This window comes from Tetrao urogallus, assembly GCF_951394365.1.
Source record: "Tetrao urogallus genome assembly, chromosome: 28".
Classification (NCBI taxonomy): domain Eukaryota; kingdom Metazoa; phylum Chordata; class Aves; order Galliformes; family Phasianidae; genus Tetrao; species Tetrao urogallus.
The window spans coordinates 408,720-428,500 of NC_136841.1; the positions used below are offsets into that span (position 1 = coordinate 408,720).

General features: G+C 42.7%; 1 protein-coding gene and 4 pseudogenes across 5 annotated transcripts; 3 read left to right on the forward strand and 2 right to left on the reverse strand.

The window, feature by feature from the left end:
• Positions 1-2,229: 2,229 nt before the first annotated feature.
• Positions 2,230-2,700, reverse strand: LOC306956185 (scale keratin pseudogene; annotated as a pseudogene). Its single transcript has one exon. The product of its transcript is annotated as a scale keratin pseudogene (transcript).
• Positions 2,701-6,434: 3,734 nt separating this feature from the next.
• On the forward strand, positions 6,435-6,904 carry LOC306956186 (scale keratin-like; the record flags this gene model as incomplete). The annotated part of the gene is given in 2 exon segments (XM_079547601.1): positions 6,435-6,606; positions 6,609-6,904. Coding segments are annotated over 2 exon segments (468 nt in total).
• A 2,090-nt stretch (positions 6,905-8,994) lies between these two features.
• LOC306956182 (scale keratin pseudogene) lies at positions 8,995-9,468 on the reverse strand (annotated as a pseudogene). Its single transcript has one exon. The product of its transcript is annotated as a scale keratin pseudogene (transcript).
• A 3,666-nt stretch (positions 9,469-13,134) lies between these two features.
• Positions 13,135-13,608, forward strand: LOC306956184 (scale keratin pseudogene; annotated as a pseudogene). The gene has a single exon. The product of its transcript is annotated as a scale keratin pseudogene (transcript).
• A 5,472-nt stretch (positions 13,609-19,080) lies between these two features.
• Positions 19,081-19,476, forward strand: LOC306956209 (scale keratin pseudogene; annotated as a pseudogene). Its single transcript has one exon. The product of its transcript is annotated as a scale keratin pseudogene (transcript).
• The last annotated feature ends 305 nt before the right edge of the window (positions 19,477-19,781 follow it).

The window sequence follows — 19,781 nt, forward strand, 5'->3', positions numbered from 1 at the left end:
ATCATTCCTTTGCTGTCACTCCCATCTATTAAACTACCTTGCTTTTCCAGTCTTCAAGTTTGATTCCCTCCCCTTTAATGCCAATCAGCTTTGTTCTAGCTGCGTGTTAACTGGAATGCTTCTAAATGATGGACCAGTGCCATTAATGCATAGATTTAAGGGGAGTATTTCCAAGACTAAGCCTTAAGTGATCAACCAGTAACCACCATCCATTTCTTTAGTTCTCAAATGATGTTAGACACAGACTAAAAGAATATAGTTACATACTGTTTTGCAACTAGACATGACCTCACCCTGAACAATCAACCAGCTCAAATAAAGCTATGCAATCGTGTTCGTTGGGTGATAATAGCTCTCACCAATCTTGTTATCTTGGGCTAGGCACTTGCTGTCTAACACAATATGCATGTAGTTTTAGCTGGCTTGCATCCTGCCCAGCACTCTCAGCAAATCCATTGGAAGTTTGGTAGGAGAAGCTTGCATGTTCAGCACCTAAGTATCTTTCAGAGATTTGCGCAAGAACGGGGATCCCAGTGTTGAGAAGAGAAACAAGAGAAACAGAGAAAAATCAGTCATCTCAATTTTGTAAAATTGCTGCAGTTAATGAGCCAGCTGGGAGGAATCAGGGCTTTGCTCCAACTCAAGGGGTGCCTGAGCCAAAGAGATGCAGGTTGGCATGGCATAAAGTAGGATGCTAGTTGTTTAGCTCCAGGGAAATCAGCACAGCAGTGCCCTTGCCTCAACACACATGAGTCTGGAGGGCAGCAGCAGAAATGGAAAGCCATCTCCTTGTACCCAAAAGGCAGGAGACCTTCTCCATTCTGACTGCATGGGTTGCTTACCCATTTGTGGGTCCCCTGGGGGAGACCGAAACATCCTTATCTGAGCCCTGTAGACTTCAGCACCATCCCAGCTTCCTACAAATCCCCAACAAAAAGCCCAGGACTATGAGGGCAGAAGGTATTGAGAGCCAAGAAAATGGGAGAGGCTTTTGATGAGGGTCATTTTTTTTTTTTTATTGCAATATTCTCAATATGTATTTTTTAAATGAGTGAACATAAAATATTATCATCTTAAAATAAAAACAAGATGCATTATACAATAGTCAGGCTACTTTTGATTTCAGCTCATTGCTACTTTCAGCATAGAGCCATCTGACACATACTTAGGGGACAGTAAAATTATCGATTAAATTCTGGATTGCTACTTCACAGTGCTGAGGGCTGAGCTCAAGAAATCACACATTCACTTTTTCATTGAAAGTACCTGTGAAATAATCTCTAAAGCATCTGTTAAGCAGTACTTCATTTTCTTCATACTTCGTTCAGCTGATGTATGGGCTTGGCCAAAACTTGCTTGAGGTAACAATTAGCTTAGCAGTGAAAAGGTAGTGCTTGATCACTGCTCTTCAGATACCTATCTTAAAAATCATCTCCCATTTATCTTCCTCCTATTGTTCTTTTTCTGAATGTAATTTGACAGAACTTCAAGACAGGTTTATCACTTTATACATGAACAAAGTGATGTGTTCTAGTGACTTATACAAGATTTCAAAACAAAAACAGCACAAAACTCTAACCAAACACTGGAAGTTTGACAGCTGAAATAATTAGCGCAGAGGAGATGCAAGATAATGCCATCTTAGTAGCAAAGGAAAACTGGGCAGATAGCTTCCTTCACTGCAGGACTATGTGAGAGCTACCAAGGGCTCTGCCCAAAGGCATCTCAGCCTTGGAATATAAGCGGGCTGAAAGCCTGCCCCGGGTGGGAGGCAGGCCACATGCAGGGGAAGGGACACCTGGACCCCTACAGGGACTGCAAAGGAAAACAGGAGTCAAGCATTAAATACAGGCTTAGTTTATTGTATGGGCAGTAAAGGACACAAGAACAGAAATGCAACAGGCTCTGGTGGGAAGAAGGCCCCAGGGCTTCAGGAAAGTTGTTTCTTCAGGTTTCTCCCATGCAGCAGCCAGAGCAGGGCCCATAAATAACCTTTGCGGACACGGATGAAGTTGAACATGCCTGGCCACTGACAGGGCAAAGAATAAGAAATGAAACAGGTGATGGAGAAAAAAAAATTAGAAATGAGATTTAAGGAGCTATTCTGACCCCACTGCATTAACAAGAAATTGTTGAAGCTCGGCACCTTATTCAAGAGCTCAGCTGAAGATCAGGATAGTACTGCCCATTTGCTGGTTTGCTCCCATGCAGGGAATATTCCTGCATGATTTAGCAGGGCCCGCAGCTGCCATGGCGGTACCTGTTGTACCGGTAGGAGTAAGGGCTGCAATAGCCAGAACCATAGGATCTACCATAGCCATACAGGCCCCCATAGCCCAGGGAAGAGCCTCCATAGCCATACAGGCCCCCATAACCCAGGGAGGAGCCTCCATAGCCATACAGGCCCCCATAACCCAGGGAGGAGCCTCCATAGCCATACAGGCCCCCAGAGCCCAGGGAGGAGCTTCTGTAGCCCAGGGAGGAGCCCCCAAAGACGGGTGCTCCAGAGGATCCCACAACTGAATCTTGGGGGAAGGAGCTGAGGATGGGTCCAGGGAAGGTGACAACAACAGGAGGTGGCTGGATCACAGCTGTGGAGTCAGGGCACTGTCGGACGCATGGCTCATTCCCGCTGTCAGCGATGGGCTGGGGGCGGCTGATGCCACCGATGTTGGTGGGGCACAGGTCGTAGCAGGACATCTCTTAGGAATGGAGGTCAATCTGCAAAACATGGGCCTTTATGTTAGCATTAAAGAAATAACAAAAATTAGATTGTGATGAAGGAGTCCAGCAGGGCATCTGTAATAAATCTGGGAAGTACACATATTCTATCAGTATTCTCTTTTGCATTGCAGTTTGAAGGTCTTCACCTTAATATGGCAAATTCACATCCTTTTCAAATGTGATTTTTGTTATTTGCAGGTGAGCTAATTTCAGTAGTACAAGGTGAGTATCAATTGAGTACATACTTCTTTGCTACCAGTAGAAATCTGTTGAACATTGCCATAATTCTGACTATGTCTATGAATTATTCTTTGTCTTAAAATAGTATATATAATTGTAGATAGTCAAAGAAATCCTTTTCAGCATTAAGATCTTAGAAGCCTGGGAATCAAAACTGCTTAAAATACCCTCAAAGTCTTTTTCTGGAGCCGGGCTCCATAAGGGCTCTCATGTAAATGGAAAAAATAAGCACTATTTTCATAAACGATCAATCACAGATCTCTCACAGTCTGGCAGGCCTGAAGAGCACTTGGTTCTAAGTTCAAACCAAAAGTTTGCAACAAGTCAGTCTTTGCAGCTTGAAAGAAATCTGACTTACCCAATTCACAAAGGCGAGTAAGGCGAGAGAAGTGGATAGAAGAACCTGGAGGAGAGAGCTTTTATACAGTTCCTTCCATTGCCTGGGGGATGTTAGGCATCCCGTGCTTGAGTTCATAATTAGGTACCAACCCCAAACTGTGGGACACGCAGTTCTAAGTGCTGAAATTGTTTTTGCTTTTTTGTTTGCACATTGCAGGCACTTCAAACCCACACATAGCGTGACGTGCATGCTCCACCGCAGACCTCTCCATCATATCCAGGAGTAATTTTTTTTATTTCATTGCACTTTAGGGGATCAAGCAAGCTGACTCAACTTATTTTAGCCATACATTATTAAAATGACAGGACAGTAATTTCTTTTTATCCATTCACAGTGTCTTTTAGTGTAATCAGTTGAGGTGATAGTTTACCCACAGAGAAAATTAAATTTATTTAGGAGCTCCAATGAAGGCTGAAGGCTTTTTGCAGGCTTAATGCTTATACCTCCAAACACGCATCACGGGGCAATTGCAATGATCAGGAAATAAGGAGTGTCTTTTAATGACTTTTGGAGAATTCTCTACCAGTTGTCTTTCAGTCTTGGGAACAGAGGAATACTTCAGCTGGTAATCACAGACCTCTCTGGAAATGGAGTTTTGAGGTCTTTTCCATCAAAACTGACTTTCCTTTATATTATTTTGATATGACATGAAGGCAGCAACTATCATACCATGGGTTGTCATCTCGTTGTTAAATGTTTAACACATGGACATTACTTCTTGTGGACAAATGCATGCTTCAATAAAATGGAAATGAGCTTTCAGATAGAAAGCCAAAGTTCCAAGAAGTGTTATAAACCACAAACTGATTACTTTAAAGACCCAAGTGACCTTAACCTATATATTTCAATGTGATAACCTCTCATAACAGGGAAGTGTTTGCATCCGGGTTTTTAATGTAATACTGACTCAGTGCGCACAAAGTGGTAATGATTGTTGGTGAGATATTTGAAAGCCCATTGGAATGTCCTCATAAAACTTGAGGATAGTTTTCAGTATTATAGTACAGGAAACCTCCTGATGTGGAAAAGCTCATAATTTAGAAACAATATGTGATATGAAGATTACTAGGTTGATAATTATGATGATTACGATAACCACCATAATGATATGGTATTAAAATAATGCTGTAAAGAAAGAAACCTCAGCAAATGCCACTATTTTCTTTTTCCAGTGGTTTCCCAGCTAATAATTGCTTTCTGCTGAGAGATGCTGTCAATCATCATCTTTTATGCAAGATCAGTTGTAGACCAGGATCAAGGACTCCAGGATCAAGCAAGCTAGGAATTAATTGAATCTCAGGAAAATGTACCTTTTCAAACTCATGGAGTAGAATAAACTAAGCTGAGTGTTTTGAGTATCCGAATGTTTATTTCTGATATTCACAGGGCATCTGTCCACTTAGTGTCACTTCAACGGCACTTCAGACACTGATATCTTAAAGGTGAGGTTTTTTACCTATTGGAAATACAAATGAAAGAGTGGAAGAAACCCTTTAACAGCTGCAAATGGTATTTGATTTATGTTTTGAACATCCGAAATTTGTCTGTTCAATGTAGCCTTATGTAAGGTACTTGGAACTCTCAGCAGGTTATTTGTGATAAAGTATCATATTGTATGACACAGCAAAAGAAGCATTAACTACGTATAAGCAGCTTACTACATGGTGCAACTCCAAAGAGGATAGAAAACTGATATTAGTTTCATGAATCATGTTTTAGGATGAAAGATGCGCTCATTTCACCCATCACTGTTTCAGATCAAAGACCCTTGCGTGATGTAACGTGTTATGTTGCATGATAATTGGAATCAAGTAATAAGCAAAAGCAGAAAGCAAGAGAATTTCATCACTTCATGGAGATATCAATACAAAAAATGTGTCATGTCAGCTTATTAACTTGATGTTCACAAAACCAGCCTCTCACCCCTCAGGCAGTCTGTGCTGTATAAAAGCACTCTGCACTCACGGTTCTTCCAACCTCATCTCTTCATTTGCTCTTCTTGGTGAATTGGGTAAGTTTGAATTTGCTCTTTCTGACTACCATAATATCTCTTTTCTATGTGATTTAATGCTGGATGGTCTCTAATTAGTACTGATGAGTAAAACTTGAGGTGAAAATTCTACAGAAATGATTTAAAGGATTATGCACAACCATATTCAGCGCTGGCATTTACTTTCAAAGCCAACCAAAAGTCTCTTGATAGGGCATAAAAAGTTGAAAGAAAAGTTTACTTCCAACAGTTGAAGAAATGATGTGACAAGTTCAATGTTTGTTGCTCTTTCAGTAACTCAGATAAATAAACAGAAAACTTTGAAAAAGTTTAAATCTACATGGTTTATGGGAAAGGTTTCCACTTAGAAGTGGACTTTCCATTATGTCGATTACAGATCACTCAAGTTGCTTTAAAATGAACTCAAGAAAAATGGGCACGAATGCTATCAGAGATTAGGCACTGAATTAGAGGAAAAACACAAAAGAAACGAGAGGTGTTTCTTAACGATAAGGAATCATGCAGAGAGCTTGAGGTAACTAGAGAAGAACTATTTTTTCATGCCTATTGAAGTGAGTTATTTGGAGGGAGAATATCTACAGGGTATTTTAATATGGAGTTCTAAGCTCTTTAGAGAAACTGGTCGCGAATATCTTAGCCACGATTTAATGTTTAGAAAAGTGGGACAATAGCCTTTGTAATTCCACTGGAATGGTCGCATTAAACAAGTTACCGAGCAAATCTGAGTACTCAATGGCTTATAATCCTCTCTATAAGGCTCAGCACAGAGAAGATCAGTAGTACAGACGAGCTAGAGTCATGAAATGCATAACACGACACTGGGTTCTTGGGGACTCAGAGTCCTGTGCTGATCCAATGACTCACCAAAGCATCTCAGGAAATAGTTTTGCTGCTTTGATTTTTCAATTCTAATGCATATGGAGGAATTAATGTGCTTCAAAGGGCTGTTTAGTTGAAAGAAAGGTAAAGAACTCTATAGTGGTTATAGTCATACAAATAACGCCTTGAGCTTAATACAATCAACCTGGTATTATACAGATTGACCTCCATTCCTAAGAGATGTCCTGCTACGACCTGTGCCCCACCAACATCGGTGGCATCAGCCGCCCCCAGCCCATCGCTGACAGCGGGAATGAGCCATGCGTCCGACAGTGCCCTGACTCCACAGCTGTGATCCAGCCACCTCCTGTTGTTGTCACCTTCCCTGGACCCATCCTCAGCTCCTTCCCCAAGATTCAGTTGTGGGATCCTCTGGAGCACCCGTCTTTGGGGGCTCCTCCCTGGGCTACAGAAGCTCCTCCCTAGGCTCTGGGGGCCTGTATGGCTATGGAGGCTCCTCCCTGGGTTATGGGGGCCTGTATGGCTATGGAGGCTCTTCCCTGGGCTATGGGGGCCTGTATGGCTATGGAGGCTCCTCCCTGGGCTATGGGGGCCTGTATGGCTATGGTAGATCCTATGGTTCTGGCTATTGCAGCCCTTACTCCTACCGGTACAACAGGTACCGCCGTGGCAGCTGTGGGCCCTGCTAAATCATGCAGGAATATTCCCCTCATGGGAGAGAATCAACAGATGAGATGCAATGGGTTCCCAACTGAAGAGCTCCACATTACTCTGATTCAAGACCACTGAGTTTTTCCCTTCAGCTCTGATCAAATTTCCCTCTGAATTCTACTTTCAATTTCCACTATAACACTTCTCTCTTCATGTTTCCATCATGCCTTAGGTAAACGTAACAAAACAGCAGAAATGATTCCTGATTGTTTAGATAAACTAAAACACAGGAAGGAAAATGAATCATGTGAATATATCCCTTGCTGAAGATCAATTACTTATTTTCTTGGAGACTCTGAATGTGTATTACTTTCTCAGTATCATTAAAAGTTTACTGCATCAAACTTGCGTCTTTCTGGTGTTCTTTTCTCATATTTTTTATCCTGATTATTTATTAAGAAGCCCACAGTAGTTGTACAGCCTGTCCAGCTGAAAACCTACATCATGTAGATGAAAATCCCAGAAAAAAAAACAACTTTCAAGACTACAAAAGCAGAGTTCAAGCCCTTAGAATAAAGGAATGATTGCTCTACTCTCCCTGTATTTCAGACATATAAACAGAAAGGTTAGGGTGGTATGCCCACCAATTACAGATTAGCAGCATTAAAGAAATGGAACTACAGATTCAGCACTTTAAACGGCTTTCCTGACAGTTTAGGATTCACTGTTGATTTCACAGAACCATAGAATATCCCAAGTTGAAAGGGACCCATGGGGATCATTGAGTCCAGCTCACAGTAGTTGGGCTGATTTCTTCCAGTTGCGTCGCTGAGTTATCGCCCTGAATTTCGGGTATTCACTATTCAAACACCATCCTTGGGACAGACCTTACTGAAAATTGATACGATTTTCTGTCAATTTCTTCAAGAAGGAATATTGTCCTGTAAGCTTCATGGAAATTTTATGTTCAGGGTATAATCAGCAGTCTGTATAACAAGGAAATCTAAGACATTGAAGAGCTTTTGACAGACAAAAAAACGCAAAAGATCTCCAGTTTTGCCATAGTCCTACATTAATGTTGATTCATCACTGCTAGCAAAAACAACAGAAACAATCAGGGTATTTATGATATCCAAAGAGCTTAAGCATTAGAAAAATCAGACTTCTATATACACATCCTCAGCAGAATGTTTCTCAGTTCCTCCTACATAGGAACACCTTACAACTAAAGCCCGCACTTCCATCCCCTTTATGTTACAGACCAGTCTTCCAGATTCTCCTGGCTTTCTGGGTTCTCCTGCAATATTTCTCACCCAATACATCCACCGAGAAGCCACACTCCTCTGAGAATCATTTCTTGATGCAGCTTTTCACCTTCAACAACCCCCATCACCACTCTTGACCTCCCTAAATTCCTTCCCATGCAGGAGCATCCCTCCCACCTGAGGGCCCCAGCTGTGACTCATTTCCCCATAATCTGCTCATCAGAGCCATTGGCTCTTCTGTTGTGATCAGGGAAGATCACCAGGTGGCTCATTAGGGAAGGGAGGTTTAGTGTAGCTATTTTCTAAACACTTTGTTATTTTTCTATCACCAGATTAGGAGAATTCCTGCTCACAAACGTGTGCTCAGTGCAGCAAAGAGGGTTAGTGTTCGCTAATGGCTGAATTGCTTCAACTCTTTCTAAAAGTTATCCTATGTAAGGATCTATTTCTTTCTTCAGTTCTCTTTATCGAATTTTTCTCCACAGCAGTAGAAATTAAAACCAAAAGTTGATTTATCTGATTCGGAAGAAAATCACTTTAATAAGATATATTCACAGAAAAGTGTTACAGAATGCCAAGAATAAACATTGGAGTGCAGACAGATCATTCCATAATTATTCTTTGGTGAAATATCATTTCATAAGGATTAAGATTGCATATAGTACCCACCAAACTGTATGCACAGGAGGAAAAAATAATCAAAGAAACCATGAGTAGAATGTGAGGCAATTAAAGATGCTCTGTGTACTCCCAGCTCCACTGCAGTGGGATGGGACCAATCACAACTTCATATCATCTCCTTTGGGACTACTGCTATGTATCACGGAGTCACTGGATATTCTTGTAGGTTATTTCTGCATGAATTAGCAGGGCCCGCAACTGCCACGACGATATCTGCTGTATCGGTAGGAGTAAGGGCTGCAATAGCCAGAACCATAGGATCTACCATAGCCATAAAGGCCCCCATAACCCAGGGAGGAGCCCCCATACAGACCCCCATAGCCCAGTGAGGAGCTTCCATAACTCCCATAGCTCCCAAGGCCCCCATACTGACCCCCATAGCCCAGCGAGGAGCCTCCATAGCCATACAGACCCCCAATGTCCAGGGAGGAGCCCCCAAAGCCCCCAAGAACGGGTGCTCCAGAGGAGCCCACCACAGCTTGCTGGGGGAAGGAGCTGAGGATGGGCCCAGGGAAAGTGACAACAACAGGAGGTGGCTGGATCACGGTCGTGGAGTCAGGGCACTGCCGGACACAGGGCTCGTTGCAGCTGTCAGCGATGGGTTGGGGGCAGCCGATGCCACCGGTGGTGGTGGAGCACAAATCATAGCAGGACATCTTCTGGGGATGGATGTAAGCTGCAGCACACACTGATGATGAGACTGAGTAGAAGACAAAGAAACACAAGTGATTATAGCAGTTTACACAAAGGTAATGAGTAGAGTATAGGAGTTTCAGCAAATAGCCAGTTTCTCTGAATTATGTAAACACAGATTATGTGGCTTTCCCTGCCTGAATGCTTACAAAGTCATTTGACGTGACAGTGAAGGATAAATTGTTATGCTATTATCCCAGTTCTCATTTAGGCAACCACTGCCCTGATATAAGCCATAAAATTTCAATATTAAATAAATATATGTTCAAACATCCTGGGCCAGGATGTCCTCCAAAAAGTTCTTTCGAAATGACTAGTCCCGAGATTCTGTGAACTCCAGAATATGCAAAGATTGCCATAGGTTAAATGCAAGGCAGTCAGGGTAGTGCAATGCAAGTCTCATAGGAACTAGTACTGAGGCAATACCTCTGCAATGCCCCCCATATTACAGGTTCATTTGTCATCCCAGAGCTGATGCTAGGTTCTATGTCCCAATACAGTACAGATGCCCTCAACAGCATGGATGGTAGCCATCAGATGAGGTTAAATCCAGCATTAAAGATGTAGCAGTAGGGAAGAAAAAGACTTACCTGAGCCACCAAGAAGTCAAGGGAAAGGTTTGGAAGAGCTATGAGAGAGAGGAGCTTTTATAGCCCATCAGAGCAACCGTAGGTACAAGATAAACACTTGTTGCCCGCCCCAATTTCAAATGCAGGTAACCCATCAAGATGATGACATTGCTTTGTTCATTATTGGAGTTTACAAGTCCTTTCAAAATTCTCTTGTAAAAGAACATAAACATTACATTAGATGACGGCGAATTCTTTCATCTTGTGACTTGTTGAGGAAAATTAATGCCTGGCATTATTCCAGTCAATTCTTTGAAATTACGAAAGAATTGTGCTTGCTCCTCTTCTATTAATGCCTGGAGTGTGTCTCATGGGTTTATCAGAATAATAAACTGCTGTCATGGACACGATTTTTGTTTAAGAACATATAATTCACATTGCAGCCTGCCCAAACAGCAGTTAAAGACTGACAGTGTAATATGCAGGAAGGCTGGGGGTGGTTGGTGCATGCTTAGCTTCCCCACCCACAGGTGGAGGACCCAGCATCTCTGGTTGTTGTTAGCTTTTGGCTGTGAAGGGGACAATTCAGCTCTAAAAATCAGCACCCCCTCCAGGCACCTGCAAGGTTTGCTTCAGTTGTGCTTTCTACATAGGATAGGATTCGAGACAGAAATTGAAATTTGAGCAGAAAAATAGCACAGTCCTTAGGTTTTGGAGTGCTTAAGGAGAAAAATCCTTAGGGATTTTTCTTTGTGCAGAAATCAGCTGAGGGGATTTCTCCTCCCAGCAGTCCCTTAAACTGTGCTCTTGGATGCAAGAATAGAAATGGGGCAGAAGTGCTTTGAGTTGTTGACATTGATTCTCAGGAATTTGTGACCTGTAATGCTCAAGTCCAGGACAGTGCTGAGCTGGCAGTTTCAACAAGTAGAGAACAATTATGCACTTGGAATGAATTGTGAAAAATAAAGGCTGGGTCTTCCCCTGTATACAGATGTGTTATTTTAATACTGCAGACTCTATGCCATAGATTAGCATAAATTATCAGGTGGGTCTCTCAGCCTTTGAAGTGGTTGGAACTTTTTCTGGGAAATATTTTCAGGCTTCCAGGGAACAAGTCTTTTCAACTGCCACAAATCATCCACAACATTTGAGAACGCATTCTTACAATTAGATTAAATACGTGTACCTGGATTTGTGTGCCTAGCAATTATGAAATGATATCACATTAAAATATTTAAGTCAAGGTCAGTTGTGTTCTTGCTATAATCAGTTCATGACTGTTTTCTTCAGTGGAGAAATATGAAATGAAACGCAAACTTTTCAGTAACAGACAGCTTATTAAATGGGTGTATCTTTGTCATTCCCGGTTGCACATCGGACCATGAAAACAAAGATAATGGAAAAGCTGAAGAAAAGCATTGGCGTTGCTCCTGCTCTACCACTAAGGACATGAAGAGAGTGATAACAGGAATTAATATGATGTCGAAGCATTTCAGATGAAAGAGACTTCTGTGACAAAATGCAACTCTTTTGTTTCGTGAGAGTTTGAACCAGCAGTCAGCCAAACTTTGATGACCTCCATGTCATAATAATTTGGGGTTTGCCCCAGTTATGCACATGAACAAATTGTACCTTAGGTGATCCCCACAATCAGGGGAACTGTATAAAAACTCTCTGAACCAAGAGTTCTTCATTCCACCTTGCTTGCTTTACTCTCCCTGTGAAGAGGGTAAGTATCATTCTATCGTGACCTCTTGCCTAAAATCCAAATATATCTTTTTTAATTGTTTTAATTAAATATGTATGGAATAATCTCTAAATACTCTAAGATTCTTAATAATGATAGGTTTTCTCTCAGTGAGTATATTTTTCCTTTTATAGTGTTGGACATCAGTGTACTCAGGTTCTTCAAAAGTGGCCATTTCCTCTTAGTACAAACTTGAGCCACCAAAGCAGCACTGAAAACTTCAGCAGAAGGCTATTCATGTCACTAGGAAATTTTTAAGGAAAATATACATAATTTTTTTATTCCTCTTTTTATATGTATTGTATTATGAGCAGATCAGCTTGGCCAGAAAAATGCAGAAATACTGTCCAAAGAGATATTGGAATATAGAGATGAAATTAGTAAACATTAACCTTCATATTGTCCTCCGTCTGAGCAAGGAGTTGGTCTAAATGACCTTCAGAAATCTTTTCTAATCTACTGTTTTCCATAGTTCTACGTTTCAGTATGGTTCTAGTGAAGAAAGAATTGTTCAGAGGAGGTACTGAGCCTTTTCCATGGGTTTTCCTGGAAATTGGCTCAGATCCTATGGTGATAATCTTTCTGAAGAGCTCAGCACCCAACAAACACATCTGCAGCAGAGGCTAATCTATAGCTGCCTGAGTGTACCAGTTTCACTCTGGAGAAACCAAACAGATAATCTTCTCACCCACCCTGTGACTCTCAATCTACTTTGCAAATACTTCAGGGCAGGGAATGCCTTATTTTATCTGTTTTTCTAGCAGGCTCAGGATGCCGGCAGCATGATTTTTGCCATTGCTTTTGGAAACAAGTTACAAGTCGAAATGTCAGAGTTGTTATTCCAGCTACCCATTAATTTACTGCAAGAGTTTCGCCAGTATTCAGGTTACTCTGCTTTGTTTTTGCCAGTATAAAATAAAATGTGAAACAACCTCTTAGACACAGACACTGTGAGAGTGACTGCAAAATATAGTGAAAGCAATTGGCAAAGCAAGTGGTTGGTTCTTGCAGTGATCAAGAGCTGGGTAGTAAAAAGAACTTCTAATAGGAAATCAAGCATGAGAAATTAGGAAGGATACAATAAAAGGAGGGACTTTTCAGAATGGAACCTGAGCAGTGCTTATTTTTACAAGTGTGAGAGAGAGATATTGATGAATTAGATTGAAAAGGAAGAAATACAGCTAAGATTTGAGAGATAAAGCCATTATTCTTATCCATGTGTCCAACTTTTAAACTCTTTTTTTTCAGTAGAGTTTGTGCCTTCTGTTTACTTATCATCAGTGTGTGCTGCAGCTTACATCCATCCCCAGAAGATGTCCTGCTATGATTTGTGCTCCACCACCACCGGTGGCATCGGCTGCCCCCAACCCATCGCTGACAGCTGCAACGAGCCCTGTGTCCGGCAGTGCCCTGACTCCACGACCGTGATCCAGCCACCTCCTGTTGTTGTCACCTTCCCTGGGCCCATCCTCAGCTCCTTCCCCCAGCAAGCTGTGGTGGGCTCCTCTGGAGCACCCGTTCTTGGGGGCTTTGGGGGCTCCTCCCTGGGCATTGGGGGTCTGTATGGCTATGGAGGCTCCTCGCTGGGCTATGGGGGTCAGTATGGGGGCCTTGGGAGCTATGGGAGTTATGGAAGCTCCTCTCTGGGCTATGGGGGTCTGTATGGGGGCTCCTCCCTGGGTTATGGGGGCCTTTATGGCTATGGTAGATCCTATGGTTCTGGCTATTGCAGCCCTTACTCCTACCGATACAGCAGATATCGTCGTGGCAGCTGCGGGCCCTGCTAAACACAAAAGGAAAATCCACTGAATGAAGTACCAGTGGAAAACAAAATGCAGATTTACCAGCTAGCGGAGGAGTAACAATAACAACTTTGTGAAAGCACTCGCTAATCCTGCTCAGGTCTCTGCCATTTGTATGCTCCACACCTCTACATTTTTCCTTTGAATTCTTCTCTGGTACCTTTGTGGGTTCAATTATTTATTTCTGTTTTATCATACTTGTTTCTGAGTGCAGTGAGGCATGTAACATAGTTCTGCTCCAAATGCATCTGTCTCCGACATCCTCCATATACATACTTGATACTGTGATACTTGTTTATTCTTTCCAGTCTCATTAAAATTCCACTGCATCATTAAAAAGAAAAAAAATGTAATGTGATTCATCGGTTCCTTCCATTCTGACTTTGCTAGCTTCTCTGCATAAAGCTGCCTGTTGAACATAGAGCTACAATAGCACTTCCACACAGTGGAAGTCCACCAGAAGCCCTTCCTAGATTTGTTTCACCACCGATCAGCACCAACGTGGTCACAACACACCTGCCATAGATGAGCAGGAGCTTTCTTAACACATTACTCCATTAGATTTCCCACTCGTGAGTGTGAGATAAAACTTTGAACTAACTACACATTGAGCCCTTGCTTATTCCATTGCAGGCTTCTAATCTGATGTCATAACGTAATCTAACCACAGCCCTTAAGGGAAGATTGGTAGCTGATACCAAATTAATTTTGGAATTTGTGTTTCTCTGGCACAAATCTGCCTGAGTCCAGCCTTTTGAAGTGTCTTTCTCCTGTAAATCCTGGCTGTGTGTAGGTGACACTTCTGCCAATCCATTTGCATATATTCACAGTGCTTCTGTTTGGGTTCCTGGTTTTGGGAGTTCTTTGGTTCTCTGTAAGTAACGTACTTATCAAATATAAATATATTATCTATAAATATTCTATGGGTAGCCCCAAACCAAGTAAAAGTACTGCAGCACATCTGGTCTATCTGCTATCAGAAGAGCATCTGTCTCCTGATGAAGCAGATATTTATCTTATAAAATGGTTTCTTCCCGTGGTTCTGCTGCCAAAAGATCTTAGGCTACATATTTATCTACAGCAAAACAGCAGCCAGAAAGGATCCACAACTCACCGCCTTGCCTTTAAGTGGGTGGGAAAGACCAGCATAATCAAAGTTCTTGTTAAGAGAAGGAGCCCTAAAATGTGTGTGCTGCCAAGGATCCCACTGTGTTGTCCTGAAAGAAGGAACCAAGCATCAGGTTGGGAGGAGATGCCAACATGTGGTAGTGATTCACCGCCCTCAACTCAGGGCAGCTGTTGGCATTGGAGCCAGACATAGAGTGAACAGCAGGAAACTTGGCAAAAAGTATAATTGCACAGATTCCCTAAAACAGGAGAAGCTCAGATCTCATGGTGATGGGAAAGGCATAGCAACACATAATTCCAGACCACCCACCCAACTGCAGTCAACCAGCCAAGATCTACCTGGTCAGGTAAATGGAGTTCCTTAGAAGTCTATGAGCCCTCCAGGAAAATATTTTTAGATAATAGTTAATCATTGTGTAGTGGAAAAAGAGGAATGTAGAAGGTCACATGCTTCACCAGGTAAATGGCCGCTCTTGTTCTGTGCCTTGTCTCTGATAAACGTCAGTTCTACATGGTCTGAGGCTAAGTGTAAAAATCTGGATGCATTTCATTATTGAATGAGAAAGCTCACCCAACTCCTAGCACCCAGGGGGCCCTTTTTGCACCAAGGAAGCTTTCCTCACATTCCTTTAAAGCTTTGGCTTTCTTCCATGCGAACTAAGTTGAAATGGCACCTGGAAGACCAAGTGGACACGTTCTTTATTAAATAAGGTCCTGACTGAGGTCTTGGGAGGGTAAGAGTGCAGTTTGTAGGGCTGCAGGGGTTTGGGTTTCTGTTCAGCAGAGTGTAACCCTAAGATCTGGTCTTATGGAGAGCTGGCAGCTCCCAAGAATACATGGTGAAAAATAGCAGCTGGGCCCTAAAAATCAGAATATAACATTGTCACCTCGTAAGTGACAAAAGAGTATTTCAAAATGTCACAGAAATCAACAGCTTGACATCTAGAAAACAGTTGGCTCCAAGAAGAAGGCAAGACAAACAAATATAAGGCTGTTCTGAGGAGGGCTTTATATGCATTTCCTCGAACTGCCTGGAGGACCTGAGGCTCCTATTAACTCCAGCCCACATCTATCATATGTGGTTCACCTCAAAATGATGAATCAGTTTTTTTGCTCAATATTTATGTTTATTAGTTGATTCAAATTCTCACTCTGCAGGAAATGCGAATTACAAAACAAACATTTCTTTCATCTTAACACTTAATTGGCAAGATTCATTCCTGGTAATGTTCCATTAACTACATTAGAATGACAGGAGGAATTGTGCTGGCTTCACTTATTTCTTCTTCTTTATTAGCTGACATAATGATGGTGGCTCAGAAGTCCACTGTAATTGCCATCTGCTTTCATATGCAGATTTTCTTTCCATCCTTTCTTACTCATGCTAGATAATGTATAATTGAGACAAACCACGGCGTCTTTCTTGCGAAACCAGCAATCTACATGAGGGTGGAACAGGACCATCCTGCACTTTTTGGGTGAAAAATCAAGAGAAACATTACAAAGCATTTTTTAAACCATCCATCCCCATGCCCTGTGTGGCAAACTACCCAGTTCTGTAGATCAATTTGCCACAATAAAGACAGATAGCTTGTGGAATATGTATTTTAGAGGAAGCCAAGCATGTGTTTCAGTCATAGAGCCAAGGCAGACAGCTCACAGGTAGGCTTAGAAAGCACCAGGGAAAGCTGCCAAACATGAGGCTGGAGATCTCTGTGCCACAACCAGAACAAATGAAGAACTCCTTTGGAACAGGAAATCAGCTGAAAGCCTGATGCTGGAAATCATGATCTGGTGAAAAGGACAGAAAGAATGCACTTGACCAATGCAATTTCAAAATTACATTTCAAATCTCTGGGCTGCTCAAATCTGACCACACACCTGTATGGCAATGATGATACACCAGTTCATACCTAAGCCATTAGAAATGCTTTACGAAGCACTTAAAAACCACACACAAAAACTAATTTAACATCTCTTATGAGTGCTATTGTGCCATGATCCCCCAAGGCTGCCTCAAAAAACCCTCATAAATTAAGGATAATTTCTGGCACAAATATTGTGGTGATTGCTATTTAACATCAACTGACCCATGAGCAAATGGGGAAACATAGGGGTGGACTGGGCACTGTCTGTTGCCCAGGATTTTGGAATATGGGTGGGATGCATCTCAATGCATCTCACTTGCTTAGAAGCTGTGTTTTTCATTAATCACACTGTGTCAACGACAGCACAATTGATGTGTTTTGAGGACGACACAAATACCAGTAAAAGAAGCATGAGGCAGCATGAGTGTCTTGTAGTATTCTTGTTCCTCCCTATTGAGCACAGGGAAAGCCTGAATCAGTGCTTTACACATCACTTGGAATCTGGCAAGGAGATCACTCTGCAGGAGATGTTTTGCTGATCCAGGAAGAAAGAGAAGGAAAATAATGCTACTCCTGTAATATTCCATCTTCCTGCCACCTGCCAGCATGTCTAGGAAGAAAGAATTTAAAGTTGTTTCTTTGGGATTATCCAGTGAAACACAAATTCAATTCTTCTATAAGGCAGAGGGGTAGATAGGGGCAAACTGTGAAATACACTGGTATCCATTCAGATCTCATTTTAATCACTGTTTCAGATACTAAAGCAATCTCTTCTGCTGGTGCTCCCAGGCAGCAAGGAAAATTCAGCATTTCTGTATCAAAGCCGATAGACTTTCCATACTGTGGCTTTCCACAGGGATGTGTTCACCCCACATTTTGGGGCTGTAGGTGGGAGAAGAAATTGGATTCCATCTCACTGACCATTTCATTGCAAAACGCGTGAGCAGATCAGATTATAGCCCAGATCTACAGAGCTCAAATGCAAACATGCACAGCAAGCTACAGCTCTGATTAAAATCATTACAGGAAGTTAATGAAGGAAGTGCTAAATAAATAGAAACAGTTTAATACCTCCTGTGATGCCAGTGAGGAGGGTGGAATGATACCAGCACTGCAGCCGGTCAATTAAACATTGAGATGAAAGAGTGCTGGGAGCTGGAATGTGCCTACTACGCTACTCAGAGATTTAGGATGATTTTGCAAACAGCAAAGCAAAAACAATTTCATCATTTTGGGAAGCTCAGTGTGCTTCAGATTTGGGCTGCTTTATGACTATGACCTCATGTGTGCAGTGCCTCAGACCCCCCCAGGCACTGGGGAGAGCTGTATAAAAGGAGCCCTGTGCAGTCCAGTTCCAACTCCTCCTGAAGATTCTCCTCCATATCAGGTGAGATTTTGTCTTTCTCTCCTCTCTCTCTTCATCTTTTATTTTATTATTTGCAAGCTGTGTTACTGGCAAGTTTTAGGGTCAAGACCAGGGCTTGGGGCATTGAGTTCTGTTATTATTATTTTGCTATTCCCATCCTGTGAGCAGATTGAAAATATCAGATGGCAGAAGCTTCAAAATGCAAAATTCTCTTGTAGCACTTCAGCTAATACCTAAATCATGGCTGTACACAAAGCTGTTTGAGGAGCCAGCTGAGCAAAGAGAATTATACACATAGAAATCTTATTTGTGTTATCTTATAACTTTGTGTTTATCTGACAAAGGAAATCAGCTCTTTACATTTTCCAACTTACTCCACGCTCTGTAGAAAAATGTTATGCCAAGAAATACTTGGACAGAAATATTTCATTGGGTATCTATATTTAACATTGCAAGTATATGAATCATGAGTTCAAATTCATCTTGGGCTCTAATTATTTAGGATTTTACCAGGGGGATTACAGAGATTAAGGGAATGTAGAGTTGAAAGAGAACACTGGAAGTGAATTATCCCAAAGAGCGTAAAACAAAAGGAAAAAATACAGAAAAGCAAAGAAAAAAAAAAAAAACAGAAAAGGAGCATGATACCTGCAATTAGAGCAGTGCTGTGTCCATGTCTCCTTTGCATACTTCCCGAGCCCAAACCTGCCTCTATCCCATTCTGTGCAATGAAGAAGTCAGTTCTGGTGGTTTTGAGGCACATTCCCCAAGGAGGAGAACATTTGTGTTTGAGCACATAAAGTGCTCCTGGCACTCTGCTCCTCCTGGAAGCAGTTAACAAAAAAGCAAACAACCAGCAGCAGCAATTTCCGAAGGCAGAGGTGGAAGTGACAATTGCAGGGATTGCTGGATGGGGAAGATCAAAGCGGTGCTGATGCACAAGAAAGCCTATAAGCAGTGTCACCAATTTTGCCTGTGCATCAGCCCATCATTCGGTTGCTCCCCAGCAACCCAGCAGCAAATGCTGTGCTCCAGCACACCTCGTGCTGTGTGTTCACTCAGCCCTCTCTTTCAGAATCACCTCTCTGCCGAGTCATGTCCTGCTACGACCTGTGCCCCACCACCAGCAGCATCGCCTGCCCACAACCCATTGCCAACAGCTGCAATGATGCCTGCGTCCGGCAATGCCCCGACTCTACAGCCCTCATCCAGCCACCGCCCGTCGTCGTCACCTTCCCCGGCCCCATCCTCAGCTCCTTCCCCCAGCAAGCCGTGGTGGGCTCCTCTGGAGCACCTGCCTTTGGGGGCTCCCTGGGGCTGGGGGGCCTCTATGGCTCCAGGAGCTCTTATGGCATCGGGAGCTCCTTAGGGTATGGAGCGCAGTATGGCTACGGGAGCTCAGCCCTCTCCACACTCGGCGGTGGGTTCTGCAGCCCCTTCTCTTCTCGTCGCTACAGCAGGATCCTGCGGGGCAGCTGTGGGCCCTGCTAAGGGCAGAAGGGCAGGGGAATCTCGCATGAAGGCCCAAGCAGAGCAATGAGGACGGGGCTTGGCGCACCAGCAGCCTGGTTTCGACTTAGCATTTCTGGTCTTTCATCTGTTTTTGGTTTTCCCTTCAGTTTCTGGGTCGGTGTTCACTGTTATCAGCTGTTCCAGCTGTCCCAGTTTTGTGGGTAGCACATGCAACATAAGCATCACTCCTAATGGCATCTTCACCAGGAGCTGCACAGCTGCTGAGAACAAAACCAGCTGAGGACAGCAGTCTCTCATCTCTATGCAGGACATTTGTTGAACAT